This window comes from Micromys minutus (assembly GCF_963924665.1).
Source record: "Micromys minutus genome assembly, chromosome: 10".
NCBI lineage: Eukaryota > Metazoa > Chordata > Mammalia > Rodentia > Muridae > Micromys > Micromys minutus.
In genome coordinates this window covers 52186072-52205061 of record NC_137979.1, presented here as the reverse complement: position 1 = coordinate 52205061, position 18990 = coordinate 52186072, and the positions used below count along the sequence as shown (strand labels likewise).

The 18990-nt window shown below is 36.7% G+C and overlaps 1 protein-coding gene across 1 annotated transcript in view; it reads right to left on the bottom strand.

Annotated features, from left to right (window-relative positions):
* The window catches only part of DDX42 (DEAD-box helicase 42), a 29391-nt gene that overhangs the window by 8356 nt on the left and 2045 nt on the right, over nucleotides 1–18990 (bottom strand). The window contains exons 2-12 of the mRNA XM_080923588.1: nucleotides 13992–14223; nucleotides 13405–13555; nucleotides 9696–9757; nucleotides 8165–8201; nucleotides 7269–7418; nucleotides 5836–5940; nucleotides 3822–3941; nucleotides 2884–3060; nucleotides 1466–1594; nucleotides 656–755; nucleotides 91–138 (exon numbers count right to left, since the gene is read on the bottom strand). Coding sequence (XP_080779714.1) covers nucleotides 91–138; nucleotides 656–755; nucleotides 1466–1594; nucleotides 2884–3060; nucleotides 3822–3941; nucleotides 5836–5940; nucleotides 7269–7418; nucleotides 8165–8201; nucleotides 9696–9757; nucleotides 13405–13555; nucleotides 13992–14212 — 1300 coding nt within the window. The 5' untranslated portion in view covers nucleotides 14213–14223. The remainder of the gene's footprint in view (nucleotides 1–90; nucleotides 139–655; nucleotides 756–1465; nucleotides 1595–2883; nucleotides 3061–3821; nucleotides 3942–5835; nucleotides 5941–7268; nucleotides 7419–8164; nucleotides 8202–9695; nucleotides 9758–13404; nucleotides 13556–13991; nucleotides 14224–18990) is intronic.

Sequence of the window (18990 nt, the reverse complement as noted above, 5' to 3'; positions counted from 1 at the left end):
AGTGATTTTTGCTTTTATAACTGTGAGTACTTATAAAAATCAGGGTTCATTTTAAATATATAGTTTTAGTATAAAGTGCATCATACATACTTTGTCTGTCAGGACGAACATGACTTGCTATGGACCGAACCTGATACTCTGAAAGAAACAGAACAGTAATCAACACACTACTGCAGTGTAGTTAAGACAGTGTGAAAAGTCACTTCAGTAAAATCCACATGAGAACTTTCAAGGATTAAAAAAAGCCTTGAAACTCCTAAATATTATTCAGTATGAAATTTCAAAAAAACTCTCAACAAAGCTGAACTGGGTAAATAGTGGTTTAGACATTTGTATAGTGCGATTAAGAAAAGGATCTTGGAAGATTTAATATCCACTTATTCATGAATAAGGACTTCAACCAACTTTAACCTTCAAAGGCTTGCAAGTAAAAGTGAAGAACAAAGAAAACATTCCTTCTGTCCTAAGATACATGTAAATTTTCTCAACATACTTCTCTTCAGAAAACTACAGAGGTTTATGGCTTAGTCTATCCCTGCAATTGAAACCCTGAAGAATTTTTACTTCTTTCATGATTAACTGGTTAACTCTAAAAAGATATGGAAAAAACTAATTCGAGAATAGGGACAGAAAAAAACTAATATTTAAGGCATACCAAATCCCATGTCAAACATTCGATCAGCTTCATCAAACACCAGGTAAGAGACTCTTTGAAGATTAGTAGCTTTTTTCTTTACATGATCAATCAATCGACCCTATGAGATTCACAAAATGAATAGTAAGTATGATCAAAGGCATTCAGACATTCTTTAGTTATACTCCTGGAAACGTGCCAATTTTTTGGTCTTGAACCAAACTGAACTGACAGTGTTTCTATACCAAACCCAGAAAATAGAAAAAGTACTTTTGAGACAGGTTACTGTTTACAGGTGGTCTGAAGCTCACAGAGGTCTGACTGCCTTTATGTTTAAGTGCTAAGACTAAAGGCATGCACCACCATATTTAGTGAGAATAGAATTCTGAAAATTTAGGTTCTTCCTTTACATTAATTCCAGTTTAGAGTCTATGGGCAAGTGGGTCAGAATCATTCTTGTAAGATACTCTGAAAAGATTTAAAAACTTATGAATGAGTTTTATGTCTACCCTACATCCTCTGGGCAGGTCTAACCATTATCTGAGCATCTCTATGGTTCCTCTTGTTCTTCGTAACCACAGAACCAGCTTTTAAGAAAGCCTAAGAAAACCTGTTTAAAATCGGAACGTGTAGCTGCTAATGTATTGGTCATGGACATTAGAACTAGACTGGTGTTTAGTCAACCAATCATAATGAAACCAAGACTAAAGGCTGACAACTCAAAGGACATTCCCAGCCTAGCTTTCCCATATTTAGAGGGAATTCCCTCAAGAGCAATGTTTTCTGTATCAAAAGAAATTGAGAACACATTTGAATACAAGATATACTTACTGGCGTACACACAACAATCTCTGCCCCTTCCTGAAGGGCTTTGGCCTGCTCCCACATGCTCCCTCCTCCATATACTGCCACTGAGCGAAGATTATACGCTTTCCCAAACCGCTTACATTCTGCGTGGATCTAAAGAGTTAATAGTATTTTAAAAACTGTAAGCTTAAAAATAACACTTACAGACTTCTGAAAACACAGTATGTGCAATTATAGAGAATCAAAATGTACCTGCACCTAGTGTATAGGCTTGTAATTTAACTAGGTGGTTAAAGCAGAAAAATGGCAAGTTTGAGTCTAGCCTAACTTAACCAGATACAATCTCAAAAAACAAAAACTGGAAAAATACAAACCAGAAGAGGGCTGGACACAGAGATTAACACTTGTCTAGCATTCAAGTGCTGTGTTCATTCAAGGGCTGTGTTCAATTCCTATTACTGAAAACACACGTGTGTGTGTGTGTGTGTGTGTGTGTGTGTGTGTATGTGCGTGCACGTGCACACATCCCCCACTAAAACAATAACCATAAACAACAAAAAACCAAAAACCTAGAACATGTTTAAAATCAAAATTCTGTTGTTTCTTTTTAATTTCTGCTTTTTTGTTTTGAGGCAGAGTCTTTTTCTATATTTGTCTGTCCTTAAGCTTGCTCTTAAGGAGAATTAAGAAATTCTCCTGCCCCAGCCTCCTGAGTGCTGGGATTAAATGCATCTGCTACCACACCCAGCTTAATCAGAGAACAAGGTTATGGTCTTCATTTGCACCACTCAGCCTCTTTCTGATCCAGTCTTTCTACCAAGAAAATTAAAATCCACGCCACAGAAAACACTGTGAGCTTATAAACAATTCCCACAGCACCCACACCACTTGAGAGTAAAAAAAAAAAAAAACAATCCTTATAGTGGAAAATATGTAACATTTCTCAAGACTTCACAGGAAAGAAATGATGTGAATATACTTAATATCAGTCAGCCAAAAGATACTTAAAATGGGTTAAGATAGCCAATTTTGTATATAGTTTTATCATATTTAAAACAAAAGTTGGAGGAGGTTGGGGAGATGGTCCAGTGGGTGAAACACTTGCCACGCAAGTGAGGAATGACATTCAGACTTCTAGAACCCACATAAAAGCTGGTGGGACTGGTGCCTGCCAATGACCCCAGGAGCATTCAGGAGGTGGAGACAAAATATGTAGAACCACCTCTCAAGCCAGACTACCAGTAATAGCCCAGCAAATGTGAAGAGGAATCCTGGAAGACACTACAAAGCCAACCTCCAACCTCTCTTATGTGACCCCACAAAGGCACTCGTATGGCCAGCACGAACCTCCAAGCAACAGCAACCAAACTTTATACATCATTCTATTCACTGACCCTTGCTAGTCCAAATGTAGAAAGGGGCCTGTTATACAGAGCACATACCTGTTGACAAAGCTCCCTAGTAGGACACACAATCACGGCAATTGGTCCATCACCTGGTTCCAATTCCTTCTGATCCATTATATGAATCAACATGGGCCAAATAAAGGCTGCAGTTTTCCCACTGCCTGTTTTAGCAATACCAATCATGTCTCTACCACTGAGTGCTACAGGCACACCCTAGAGAAGAAAAGAAAGAAAAAGGTATATAAACTCAATTCTAAAGATAAACTAATAATGTCTTGGGGAAAAAATAACTACAAATGACATTCATTTCCACTAGAACAAAAATATCCTGGGCCATGACCATTAGCTGAATCCTGACATTCCTATCAACTCGATTTAAAGGAAATAATATTACCTTCCTGTGGTTCAGCCATCATTTATAATAAAATTGATGACCCATTTGTATTGATATATTGAAAGGGGAATTACTAAAAATTTTTGTATGAGGCTGGAGATGACACAGTGGTTAAAAATCACTGTTGGCTTTTCCAGAAGACCTGAGTTCAATACTGAGCACCCACATGGTACTCCACAATGCAAAATGCAAGGAAAATACCTGCATAAATAAAATAATTTTTAAAAAATGTTCTCTCCTCAAAAAGAAATAGACCACTTCATTTGTATATAAAAAAATTTCTCTTTTTTTATAAAGGAATAAATTCCACATTTGAATGGAAAACAAAAGCTACTAGGCTCAGTAATAAATGAAAAAATTTAATGTCATATACAAAGAAATTCTAGTCACTAAAAGCAAAAAACCATATCCATAAACAAATCTTTTTATTTGTAACATTTAGACAATAAAGTATTTTCTTCATATCATATTTTCAAGTTATTTAGCAAGTATAAAAATATAATTTTCAAAAATTCTCATTTTTCTTCCATTTTTAGAAGTTCCAGAGCTTTACATTTCCCACCCATTGTATCTTACGCACCTGACACTGTATTGGAGTTGGCTGTGTATACTCAGATTTCCTAATCTGATGCATAAGTTGTTCATCAAACCCAAAATGAGCAAAACTGCTTCCTGGTCTAGGAGGTGCAGCACCAGAGACCTAAAGACAAAGACAATTCCCAGGAAGACTGGTACTTTCACTTAAACAGCATTTACAGTATACACTCAGAACAGTACACACTCAGCACAACAGTACACTCTCCGATCAGGCACTTCAGCTAGAGTAAAGAGTGAAAAGTCGGTATGTAAGCAAAACCACCAAGAATGGTCAAACCTTGAATATGATGGCCATATGCAAAAGATACCACGGTAAGAATTCCTGATATAATTCCATCACACAATTTTAAACGTTTAAGTGCACAGAACAATCTCAAAATTAATTTTCTCATAAAAACGAAAACAAAATATTTAACTAAAAAAGTTATTAACATTCTTTTTACCAATTTGCATAAACATTAACTGGGATAACAAAAAAATTAAGCTTCACTCTTGAGGTAAAGTAAAACTGCAAATAAAATGAAAACACATCTATAATTACTGCTTTCTCAAGAGTTAATTAGTCTTGGTGATGGTCTAGCCACTATCAAGCCTCATTTCAAATGGGTCCCAGTAATGAATGGGGACTACTGATCTCTGCTTTGTCTATATAGTAGTAGTAACTTTTCATTCCTGCTTTGAAAATGCTCATAATTGCCAATGAGGATTTTATTATATATATAACTAAAGAACTTTATTTGGGGGAGAAGAGTACTAACTTCTTAAATCTAGAGTGCAAGCATGTATTTGTACATACATGTACACACATATATACTAATGTATCTTTGAAAACTGGAGTTTTTAAACATCATGTAACAACTAATAGAGCAGAAATAAAGCACAATCATTCACACCAGAGTAAACTAACATGTTCTCTCTGCTATCTAAGTTATAAAAACATTTTAAACAGCATGGCAAATGAGCAACTCAATTTGTTGGTGGCAATTTTACATGTCAATTTAACTTATTATTATAAAATTAGTGCATGTATGTTTTTAAAAGGCAATCAATCATCCATTTAAAAATTTTTAAAGATTTATTTATTTTATATATGTGAGTACACTGTCACTCTCTTCAGACACACTGTAAGAGGGCATTGGATCCCATTACAGATGGTTGTGAGCCACCATGTGGTTGCTGGGAATTGAACTCAGAACGTCTGGAAGAGCATTCAGTGCTCTTAACCCCTGAGTCATCTCTCCAGCCCTGAATATTTAAAAAAAAGAAAGAAAGAAAAAAAGACTTCATTTGTGTGGGTGTCCACTCATCCAGAGGTCTAATCCCTCTGAGCTTGTATACAGGTGTGTGTGGGCTACCTAGCTTATTCTGTGCAAATGGCTGAACTTCAGTTCTCAGATTAAGCAGCAAGCACCATGCCAATTCTCCAGCCTTCTCATTTACTATTTAAAAAAAGAACACATTATATCTAACTCAAAGGAAATATAATTTCAAAATATTCTAACGGTTCATGGCTTGTTCAAATCTATTATTAATTCCACTCCTGCCTATGAAGATGTCTATAAATAAGGCATCTTTTATTCTTAGTCCATCTAGTTTAGTACAAAGTTGACTGAATGAGCAAAACAAGATAAAGGGCTGGTGAAAAGACTTGGCAGGTAAAGGCACTTGTCATCAAGCCTGACAAGATGAGTTCTATTCCCAGGAATCACATGGTGGAAGAAGAACCAACTTCTACAAGGTGTCATCTGAAAGCAAGCCCCCAATACACACACACACACACACACACACACACACACGATGCTTTTAAAAGAGGAAAAGTTAAAACCAAAATAATCTTTCTGAAATACCATCTTTATGACTAAAACAATGAAGTTAAGACACACAAACCCTAAGGCTACAATAATTATTCTCCCTAGGAAATAAATCTAGGATTACTATCTGGATAAACGATAATTCGAAACCTGTTAATGTAAGAATACTTGCGTATTGGTTCTTACCCGAAGGTTGAGTTTATGCCGCAGGTCTATTAACTGCTGTGGAGTGAGGTTGGTTATCTCCTCATGTTCATTGTAAAAATTTTTTTCAAATGGTGGATAGTCAATCTGCAGGTCCAATTATTCAAAGTTAGTCTAGAATTCAAGAGTCAATCTTGTAAGTTTGATTTTAATGTAAGATAAACTTTTACAAATATTATAAAAACAAAGGCATTCTTTCTAGAAAGATAATGAATTAACTTATTCTCGACACACTCTTAAGAAGCATAGACTGTATTTTTTTCCCAACTCTTATTTTCAAACAGACACTCATCTACTTTCCAGACATCTCAGACTTTAATATAACATGCAGCAGAATAAAGAACTACTGTAGTACTAAAGCTCTTGGCGGACACATTTTTTAAAAGAAATTATTTCACAAATAACATTTATGCTTAGGATCAAGTTGTTCATCTAGTCCAAGTATTTAAAAATATTATCAGTATTTCCCTTAGAGATAGATTTGTCTTCAGAAGGAGTTCTAATTTTTAATTTTTCTTTTCTTTCTTTCTTTTTTTTTTTTTAAAGCATGGAATTAGGGCTGGAGAAATGGCTCGTGCAGAGGATCCACCTTCAGTGGCCCTAATTGCTTTGAACTCTAGAGACTCTGGCCTCTTTGGACCCGCACTCATGTGCACATACCATCCTCACCTCATACATCATTAAAAAATATAAAACTCTCAAAATCTTTATTTTTATTATATGTAGGTGTCTGTGAGAGTGAATGTCCCACATGTACAGATGCCTGGGGAAGCTACAATAGGACATCACATTCCTGGAACTAGGTTTACAAATGAGCTGCCTGATATGGTGTGGGTGATATGAACTACCACATTCAGGTCCTCTGAAGAGCACCGCTGAGTAACTTCTGCAGTTCCAAAAATAAAATCTTTAAAGCTATACAATTGCTCATGCAATTTATTAAAATTAATGACCCAGCCTATTTTGGCTGATTTGTCTTGTTTTTTGAGAGAGTATCTTAATATGTAGCCCAGGCTGACCTTGATAGTGCCGGGTTTAAAGGCATGCACCACATATGATTTTATGAAATGCTGGGGACAACAGGCCTTGTGAATGGTAGACAAGTTACTCTACCAACTGAGTTAAAACTCCAGTCCCAAATTTCTTTTTATAGTATGCAACTGTTTACAGTAAGCCTTTTTGGTTTTGAAATAGTTTCATTCAGTAAACAAAGCTAAGTTGCAAATCACTATGCAGTCTAGGCTGACCTCTAACTCTTGGCTATCATCCTGCCTGTCTCATAACGGCTGAGACTACAGTGAGCTAGTTTATAAATTAGGAATGCCTCAGAAGTTTCTGATCCAACCACTTAGCAGAAATAAAGATTCCAAACTATGAAACTTTATTAGTTAGAAGCAAAGCAAGAAATGCAATACCTCTGAATGATCAATGGGAGGAAGGGGATCGATAATTTTTTTGGAAGGTGCAATTGGATTTCCATCACTATCATATTCCAGATTGTCTTCCTCTTCCTCCTGAACCACCCCAGCAGTTGGGTTTTCTGCCATGTATCGAAAATAAGCTTCCTGCAGGAAAGCACAAGAGCACAATTAAATCTAAGTACAATTAAAAACATTTCTACATTTGTAATCAGTGCACATGCAGTGCACACAGTGTACCATAAGATTACATACTTTAAACAAATACCTATCAAATAAGGAAAGACTTTCACTAACAGCAATGATTTCTTTTATAATAGCAGTACTAAAAATCAATGAGCAAGACAGCATTACACAATGGTTTGACTTATTTAACAGAAGCCTTCCTGACTGTAGGGACATCTTATTACCCTGCCCAGAGATGAAGAAGACATGCTTTGGCTTTATACCAATCCAAGTTTGGAAGTTAACACTGATTAGAAAGATCACAAACCTGGAAAGTCTATGGTTCTTACTATCCCACAACTAGACAATAGAAAAAGAAAGTACTAATGGATAGTTACTAATGTTCCATCTAAAATGTAAGAATCAAAAACAATTATTGGAAAGAGGCAAAAACAGCACCAAACCCCCACACAACTCATTACTGGTTTATCACAGTAAACTTAAAATTTGGATTAAAAAAACTAAGTTCTCTCTCTCTCTTTTTAAAATAATGCCAGCTGATCAAAAATCCCACGTGCAACATGGGGGAAGGGCATATGGAGACAGTATTAATTGGTCACACAGTAGAAAAGGAGCAAGTCATTCAGTGAAGGCAAGCTCTTGACCTGTCCCCAGTATAAACTTTTTGAAGTAAAAATAAAAGATAGAAATACTGCATAGAAACTCACTTGGTCATCTTCCTCTTCAATGTCATCTCGAATACCCCTGGAAAAACAAGCGGAGAAACAAACTTCCCTGCAAATGTTCCACATACCCAGCTCCATACTTACAGCAGCTTAGTGTTGAATTCCATACAGTATAGGAACTCTCAACACTAACATTAACAAAGCAACAATAAGTATACTGTACACGATCCACCCATAATACATGTGTGGCTGAATTCTATGAGCTTAAGTCTCCCTTTTTGCAATGAGATGATATGGTACCCTTAGAGCCATCAATTACCAACTGATATAAAAGGTAAAACCTAGCTGGGGAGTGGTGGTGCGCTCCTTTAGTTACTGAGAAGAATTAAACAGCACCCCAGAGGCAGATGTAGGTGGATCTCTATGAGTTGGATCGAAGCTCAGTCTAGAGTTCTAGCTTTGGGCTACACAGAGAAACCCTGTCACAGACAGACGGACGGACAGACAGACAAAACAAAAGAACTAAACAAAGAAATAAAGCCTTTCTTTGTGAAGATAGGTATGAAGGTATACTAAGCTATGTCAATATATACAACAAACATAGTTATGTATTACATATTATTAAGAAAACAAAACCCTCCTGGGTTTAGTATACAGTTGAAAGAATATCACAGCCTTATTGTTTCTGTAGCTTCTAGCTCTAGAATAAACTGCTTTCAGCCAAAATCAGTTACCTTGGGGATGGAGAAAGGAAAACTACATTAAATCTGTCATGAGTTTGGAATTAAAACTGGTACTTCACATAGAATGGAACCACTGCCACTTGCTGCATCTCTTGGGAGTCCACTGTATAAACTACTATTGCTTACTTCCCACAGCCGTCTCTGTCTTTCTACACAGCTTACAGCATTTGCTTTTCCCAAGGCAGCTAGAAGGATGCAACACACAGCAAGCATCAAAAGATGGCGGACTCTCCATCTGGCATAGAAACCTTGGGAGGGGCCTGATTGCCAAACAGAAAAAATGCCAAACAGAGGAAAAAAATGTCCAAATGTGCGGCCAAAGGTTTTAAGAGTATATTCAACAGAGAAAAAAGATTTCTTTCCCAGAAAATATAGCACTTAAATTCAGGGTTTGATGGCTACAGAGTAACACCACTCTTTAGATGAAATCAGGTTCTACTTATTGGTAATTTTCATATAGTTATACGACCACTCTAAGTTCTAATTACTAATCACACAGGCATTAGTCTATTATTATTATGAGAAGAAATCTAAGACTATAAACTTAAACTTTAGTAACTATACTTCCTTCACCCACACTAGAATTCACTTCCCATTTCCAATTATTTATAACCAAACACTTATTCTACCAATCAAAATGCTTTTAGCCACTACAAATGCAAAGATTCTGCCATCTTCATACCTAGAGAAACACTCAAGATACAGAGACAGCTCAAGTAAAGATCTTTGTGTACTTTAATATTCTTCCCTTTATAAGTTCTTAAGAACAGTCTTCGTGGATTCTTCAAAAATTTCTACGTAACCTTTGTGAGAGTGAAGAAAAAACTTACTTTACATTTTTTCTTTCCTTGTCCTTTTCTTCAAGTCTCTTCATATCTCTAGCAGCCTGATCCTAATGAAACAAAAGGCTATATGAAGTGACACCAGTTTAAAATGCTGCAAAAGAAATTCATTGCAAACAATTTATATATTGAAACATTCATCACAGTTGTTCTTATGTTTTCTGACACTTGTATTTTCATGTAATCTTTCAGGAAACTTTGACAAATATTTTCAAAGACAAATTTTTAATTGACTTTTGCTATTCATAGATTTTAGTTTTTAATTGTAATACATATGCCACACATATACATATAAGTACATATACATTTTTAAATGCTTAATTCACCACCCAAAAAAATCTTTGGTAATTTTTTTTTAGAAAAGAAGTTGGAAATAACTTGCTACAGATGTCCTGAAAGTCAAGCAAATTAGCCTTTATGTAAGTATAGCTTGAAGTAGATGTAGTTGAAACAAAACCAAAACCCTGTCCCACAACCCCCCCCCCCCCCCAAACCAAAAGAACAAACAAAAGCCAAAGGGAAAAATAGGTATATTGAATTCTGATCCTTATTTTGAAAGGATGACTCTGAACTTAAAAGTAATTTTCCCTCCACCTTTCCTCTGATCCTGCTGCCTCCCAACATCTGGCATTTTTGCTTTTACAAATTAAGGGTGAGATGGAATGATTAAAAATAGTGATACAAGCTGGCAGGATCTAGAGATGCTTCTAAACATTTTCCAACAAGAATAGCCCTAAAGTGGGCTGGAGAGATGGCTCAGTGGTTAAGAGCACTGACTGCTCTTCCAGAGGTCCTGAGTTCAATTCCCAGCAAACACATGGTGGCTCACAACCATCTGTGATGAGATCTGATGCCCTCTTCTGGTGTGTCTGAAGACAGCTACAGTGTACTTATATATAATAAAATAAATAAATAAATTAAAAAAAAAAGAATTTAAAAAAAAAAAAGAAAAAAAGAATAGCCCTAAAGCTATAGTGGCACACACCTTTAATTTCAGCACTTAGGAGCAAAAGGTCGGCAGATTTCTAGAGTTAGAGGCCAGCCTGGTCTATATGGTGAGCTTCCAGACAGCCAGGGCTACACAGACTCTGTCTCTCAAAAACAAAATCAACCACTCCCCCATAATAAAAATTACCTAACCATAAATACTAATACAGTTTTATGTGCTATAAAAATCAAGTAACTGAAAATCTTTAGGAACAGAATGAAAAGTGCATGGTTATTACATTTTCCATACAGGGTTCTTATCCATTAGAAAAATGACAATAGCAGATCACTGTTCTAAGCTCATCCTTTGTTTTATACATTTGGAAGTTAACACTAGGATTATTTTTTCCAAAGCCCTTTACTATTAAAAAATGTGAAAATTTCTATCTTTTTATTTTAGTTTAATTCGATGTGTATGCACATTCTGTCTGCATGCCATGTGTGTGGAGTGCTTGCAGAAGGTGAAGGAAGCATCAGATCCCGAGACTGGAGTTACAGAGGAGTGTGAACTGCCAAGTAGGTACTGAGATCCACAGGTACTCTAGAAGAGGACACAGTGCTCTTAGAACTATCTCTGACCCTTGTATTTATCTTAAAAAAAAAAAAAAAAAAAAAAAAAGTCAATTCATATACCATGGCCCAATCAGCTGTTTTATAAATGAAATGTTTTCAAAGAAGAATTATTTTTAAAAGAAACATTACATGCAACTACTTTTCAAGGAACTGGGTTGCTAGAGACAAGTCTAGGGCTATAAACTGAACACAATATCAGCAATATTGTTAAGTGTAAAACACTACATTTTAAGTACAAATCACTACATTTGTAGGACATATTTTTGGGTTTTTTAATAGTTTGTTTTGAGTTTCAAAGTTTCTCTGTACAGCCAGGACCTTGGACTTACTCTATAGACCAGGCTGTCTATTAACTCAAGAGATCTGCCTGCCTCTGCCATCAGATATCTTAAAACTGGAATTATAGCCATATGGATGCTAGAAGTTGAACCCAGGTTCTCTGGAAAACCAGTAATGTGTTCTTACCCACTGAGTAATCTCTCTAACCTCAAATATTTTTTAAGCCTATCTTTCATTAGAACACTGTCTAAAAATAAACCATCAAATTCAAGTCTTAGAAAAGTTCATACATTGTAGAAGTTGGCATTTGACATCAGAACGTCATCTTAGACACTGACTCTCTTCAAACTGACAACTCTCTCTGTAGTTATCTAAATAAATCTCCTAATACTGCACCAAATATATCCAGGAATATGATAGTGCACTCAAAAGAACTTCAACTATTTAAATATTGAACAAAAGAATAACAAAAGATAACTTATTCAAAAGAAGTCATATAAACTTATAAAACTTTAAATTTAAACCAAAAAAAAAAAAAAAAAAAAGAAAAAAACAACAACAAAAAAACAATAACAAAACCAAGAGTTGATTTTTCTTATTATTTATCATTAGGATTATCATGACATAGTGGGGCTGGAAAGACAATTCTATGCTTAAGAACAATGGTGCTCTGCTCTTCTAGAGGTCCTAAGTTCAATTCCCAACAACCATATACGTTTACAACCATCTGAAATGGGATCCTACCCTCTTCTGGTGTGCAGGCATACATGCAGACAAATATTCAAGTATACAAACAAACATTTAAAAAAGGAATAAATGAGATTTCTGAGAAATACTGTCCTGTAGAAAATGTCCGTATCTTAAGACCCTGAAAAAAAAAAACACTGTGTATAAGCTGTGTCAAACACTACATATCTTTCATTTTTAAAGTGGATTTCTTAATTTTTTAATTTAGTACTACATTGCAAGATACATGTATGATTTGAATAATTTTAGTAAGTTTTGGTAAGTGTCTTCAATGGTTTGTTAATTTGAAAAAAATATGGTAAGTCCAGCCTGGTCTACATAGTGAATTCCAGGATGGTCAGGACTAAGTGGACTCCCTATCTCAAGACAAACAAAAACCTGTAAACTAGAACTCAAGAGACATAAAGAATATGGGGACTAGAGTTGAATTCTGGATTGACCATATATGAGGTTTATTTTTTTTTTTAAAACAATTCTGTTATTTAAGTCATCTAGCAGGTATCAAGCTACCAATACATGGATGCTGCCAGGACAAGAAACTATGTACACACACTGGGCACAGGTCTTATGAAGTAAGCTATCATGATGCTATTTAGGCTGCTGTGGGAGAACAGCTGTAAAGTCTTAGTTCTGGGGCTAATAAAAGTTGGACACAGAATACATGGATATACATACACATATGATTTAGTAATGAAATATTCCTAAAAAGGGTCCTAAGTTGGCTTTACTGTCTAGTTGGTGGTACCAGAAGGGAAGCTCTGGAAACTTGAGGTGATGAACCCTTCTAATTCTGTGTACAAAATTACTTTCGGTTAAGCTTCCTTATGAAGTAAGATTTAATAAATGCTAGAGTGCATACAACAGTGTTCCATGAAAGAATACTAAGATCCTTGTAACAATGCAGACATTTGAGTAACTATGTTCAAACACTGCAATTTACTATTCCTGCTATTCACTCATTGACTCTGAAAACACTTGAAGGGCAAATGGAAATAGCAAAATCCTAAAAACACTAAAAACAAAACAAAACAAAACCCAATCAAACAAAAAGAGCATTTGTTAATTATTTCAATCTGCTCAATATTTTAAGGAAACAAGAGCCAACACTTGCCTCTACTTCAGCCATGAATGCCTCTAAGGGGTCATCATCACTGTCAGAGTCTGCTGGCTTGGAATGGAACTGCTGGCGGGTAGGTGAGTTTTCAGCAGGAATGTAAGGTAAATCTACATTGCTGGAGTCTTCTTCTTCATCTTCAAAATACCTGAAAATTAAAACAAAGACCAGTAAAGAGACCGAAACCTTCGCTAACACAAGCTCTCACAGTGGTATATGAATTCCCAACACACATGTCTGTGAACCTCACACTGAGGAGATCAGGTAGAAGGATCATGACCACGGCCAGGTAGAGCTACATGTCCAGATCCTGCTTTAAAGCACAAGTCCATCAAACTCCACATGGATTAGATACAAAACTCCTCAGTAGGTTTTAAGCTTCAGTTGACTCAAATACCAAAATCATGTGTCCATCTTGTTCAGCACACTAATCAGGAAGAAAACACCATTCCTGAATAACAATTTAAGCAAGCATGTGAATATTATATACCTTTAACTTTTGGGGGGGGGGGGGCAGAGGGACCTCAATCCTGGAAATCATTAGTAAATAACTCATACTGGTTCAATCAAGATTTATCACTTACGCATTTTCTTCATCAAAGTTGGCCCGTTTAGATCCAATTTTGTAGAAAGAAGGAAGCTGTGGTGGAGCAGACTTTCCAAATCCAGAAGAAGAGCTGCCTGCCCCAAAGGCACTGTGGGACTGCTGTGGCAGTTTGGCTTCCTCCTTCTTCCCAGCACTGATGGCAAAACCTCCAAAGCCAAATCCCCGCTTGGTTCCAGGTCCGCCTTTATTCCAGTTCATGATGCCAATGACTGGTGTTAGGAACAAGAAGCACACATATTAATGTGACTCTGTAAACAGCCTCATTAACCTTCATTTCATTTTCAATGTCTATCCACAAATTTAATTTTTTTGATGGTACTACTCAGTGGTAGAGTACCACTTACTTGCTCCATGTACCACTTGAATGCCTGTAACAATGGCCTTCATATACAATTACAACTTCAACCAAATACTTTTCTCTTAAAATATTGAAGAAACTAGTATTCAGATCCCAAACAAAATAAGTACTTTCATGAGGTTATGTAAAATAACCTTTTATTGGGAATTGTCAAAAATGCTTATAAGACAGTAACTACTCTGGAACCGCTAATATAGGATAGGCATTGCCAGACAATCTCCTAACCTTTATTGTTACTATCACTATTGTGTGCACATGTGCATGTGCGCATAGACATGAACATGAGCTATGGTACAAGTGTGGAGATGAGGGGACTGTCCGCTCTCTTCTGTCACCTTGTGGGAATTGCAGATCAAAACTCAAGCTTATCACACCGCTCTCTCACTGGCCCTTCATCTTTCTTTGTTCACCAGCCCTTCTTCAATCCTTCCCTTTTTTTCTTTCTTTTCTTTTCTTTCTTTCTTAATTGTTGGTTGATCTCAAAGTCAGAGAGCCGTCTACCTTTTGTGTACTACAATTAAAAGCACATGCCACCATCCCTGGCTTAAATATTTATTCATAAGCATTTACTCCGGTAAATTTCACAAAAACACAAATCCAGTTTTAAAAATAGGTAAGGGGGAGGCAGAGGGAAGCAGGATCTCTTTGACTTAGAGGCCAGCCTTCTCTACAAATCAAGTTCCAGGACAGCTATGGCTGTTACACAGAGAAACCCTGTCTTAACCAACCAACCAACCAACCAACCAAACAAACAAACAAACAAAAAAAAACCCCCACAAACAAACAAGAAGGTAAGGAGGAGAAGGCTAGAGATGGCTCAGAGGTTAAAAGCACTGGTGCTCTTCCAGAGAACCCAGGTTTGATTTCCAACACCACATGGTAGCTCAAAACTGTCACAACACCAGTCCCAGAGGATCCAATGCCATCTTCCGGCTCCACTGGAACCAGATTATGTACAACACAAACACACGCACGCACGCGCACAGGCAAAACACTCATACAAATTAAAACACACACACCCTCCCTACACGAAAAAGACTTGAATGGATTTCTCCAAAGGCGATATGTATCTGGTCAGTAAATGACATGGAAAGACACCTTGCATCAAAGTCAGGTGTGGTGATGCACACGTGTCCTGTCAGTCCTTGAGATGCTAAAGTAGAAGGATCTCAAGCAAAGGACTGCCTCAAAACTCCCCACATTACAATGAAGGAAATGTAAATCAAACCCATGATGTATACCATTTCATATCAGGAAGGCTGCTATTAAAAGCAGTAGGCAATTTCATAATGCTTCAAACAAACAAGTGCCCTAGAAAATAGCTTTTTATCAAAATATTCTTGAAAGAAATCCCTTGCTCTTGTCAAAGCAAATGCTTCGAAGGCCAAAAGTAGTACTCAGTACTGATCGATGCTCACAGCCACAAAAATAAAGATCAGCACATCACCCACCTTCTGGCTGACCCCAAGACTGTACTAACCCAAAACCAACACAATATCTTCAGAAAAGTGCTCTCAAGAGAAACACTTGATCACTATGCTCTCAATCCCCCTGTACAGTTGCCATGAGGAAAATAGAGACAATTAGTTGCACTCACCAAGGCTCATCAGGGCTGAAAGACTATCACACCCTGGTCAAGCTCAACAGCCTTTGCAGGCCCGGGGGAGAGAAGACGAAGACATATCCAGGAATTTATTATGCTGACAACAAAAGTGGAATCATCTAAGTGTAAGGACTGAGGATATAACTCTGGGAGAAGTACTGGCAGAGATGTACGGACACTGGAACCTCTGTGAATTACTGGTAGAATGTAAAATGGTTCAGTAACTATGGCAATCAGTATTTTTCTTCAAAAAGGTCAAGCAAGGTCAACAAGATAGATCACTGGGTAAGTGTACTTGCCTCGTTGGAAGACCTGAGTTCAGTTTCTGGGATCTACATGGTGGAAAGAGGGAACCAAGTCCTCCAAATTGTATTCTGAATACAAATAAATACATATAGTTTTTTGTTTATTATAAAAAAAAAACCCTTGGAAATAAAAACACCCCACCTAAACTAACCAAGTCCAAATATATAACTTAATCAACTTATATAATAGCTAGAGTTGGCATCTAAAATGTAAGCTGTAAATCTTCATATTAACATATTAAATGTGTACACTTATCCACCACCAAAACAAAACAACAAAAAACAAAAATCATGACAAAATTGGGAGTGGAGATCCATGAAACACTTATTCTAGTTGGAATTCCATCAATAAATTTTCTTTTGGATGTTGTTATTATTAACTAAAAGAACATACAACTGGCATATAGCCCAGAAATCCCACTTATATACACCTCCCCCAAATGAAAGAAAAGTTCATTCAAGCTCACAGCAACATTAATAGCAATAAGCAAAAGGTAGCATTCACCCAAGTGTTCACTGACAGATGAATGGTTAAACAAAAAGTTATATGTATACTTTAAACAGAATATTATTTGGGTTTAAAAAGATTCTAGGCAAGTGATACAGTTCAGTGGTAGAGCACTTGTCTAGCACAGGTGAGGCCCCAGATTCCATCCCAAGTACTGGAAAAAAAGTCCTTTTAAAAACTCAAACACATGGGCTGGAGAGATGGCTCAGTGGTTAAGAGCACGGACTGCTCTTCCAGAGGTCCTGAGTTCAAATCCCAGCAACCACGCAGTGGCTCACAACCATCTGTAATGGGATCTGATGCTTCTGGTATGTCTGAAGACAGCTACAGTGCATTTATATATAATAAATAAATAATAATTTAAAAAAACACTTAAACACCTAATTTTGAAAACCAAAAAAACCTGAATAACCCCATTTTGCAGAATCAACTCAAGCCAGATCTTGGAAAGATCCATTGTTTCATTCTGACTACTACCCATTCTGATGTGTGCTCCCCAACTCAATGCATGGCCTTCTTTCCATCTCTACCTCCACTACTGTAACACTCTAACAAGACCAGCAGTTATCAAGCTCACATCACTACCAGAGTGATCAGTACAGCAAAATATATGGAGTGCCTATTTTGTGTCAGGCAAGCTTTTTTTTTTTTTTTTTTTAAGGCTCAGAGGATACAAGCATGGAATCAGAAAGCCCTCAGGGAATTCAATGTGGTCAGAGATGAGGGTGGGGAGAGGGAAGGAATGACATTATTTATTCTATTTTAGATAGTAAAAATACTATGAAATGAAAGCAAGCAGGATTAAGAGGTGAGCTACTGCAGACAGAAGTCAGAAGACTCACCAAGGTAAGCATACTGCTCAACAGGGCAATAGTTCCCACAACTCTGCCTCAACAATGTCTGCTGTACTGGAAAAGTCATGTGATACACATCTAGAAGCTGCATCTACAACTAACCATCATTCCGTAATCTATAAAATGTGACTTTTATGTAGGAAAAGTATAAAATTAAGAATGAGACAAAACTGAAAACAAAATAAATTTCTACTTCCTTTGACAGAACAGCACTGTTAACATTGTAACCAAGGAGAGTTACAACACAGCAGATCTCCTGAATCACACATATTCAGCAAAACCATCTTCAAAATACCAATTTCTGTTTCTGTCACTCCCTTCAATTTAAACTCTGTCCAGTAAGTCAGACTAAAATCAGGCATTGCATCTTGGCAGTAAATGACTTTAACCACCCATATTGCCCAGGGAATCTGAGGAAAACCAAACAGTCTGGTGGAGTTCTTACCTCTCCTTGGGTTCTCTCATACTACATCTCTATTATTGACTTATTGACCTATCAAGGTCCTTCTTACCTGTACAGCTCACTTCAGTTCTAGAGCATCAACATGAATATGATTTGTCTAGAAAGTGACATTTATGTTAAATTCCTTCTCTGGTCTTTAAACATCTGATACTATGTTACTTCTTAAACATTATACATTTCACCAGTGAGTTTACCTTTAATCTCTTAGGTCTTCAAGAGCAGATCCTCATTACTCATGCTTTATATACAAGAGTTCTAAAGAGGAGCTACCACCCTTGAATGAGGATGACTGAAGATGGTATGAGGTCCTGCGTGGTGTCCAGGTACCAAAATGTGATGGTTTATAAAAAAATCTTACTTGAATTGTAAAATAACCCCAGCAGGCTATGTTCAAACTCTATTTCTACCACTAATAGCATGAATCTCAAAGACAAATTAGCAGATTTTCCATTTGCAAAATGGTGAGACTATCACACAACTTATGACTTGGGAGTAAAAAAACCCAAATTAATGGGGTGTGGTGACTCATGCTTCAGCATTCAAGAGGCTGACAGAGGATCCTGTGAGTTAAAGACTAACCTAGGCTATACCGTAAGCTCTAGATCAACACGGCCTAAAGAGTGAGACTCTGTCCCAAATTCAATAAATAAAACTCATTTAAAGTAGTACATTGAATGAAGCATGGCAACACAGTGCAACACACACTATTGGCATAGTTACCATTTCTTCAGAAAGCAATTTTTCCATTGGTAAATGGATAATATCAGATCTCTTAACTCGGATTCACATTCAAGCAAGTGTCAGTCACAACTTAAGATATCAAGATCACTGAGTTGAGTAGTGGGGTAAGTTTGCTACAATGACAGCTGGTTAGTATCTACTCTA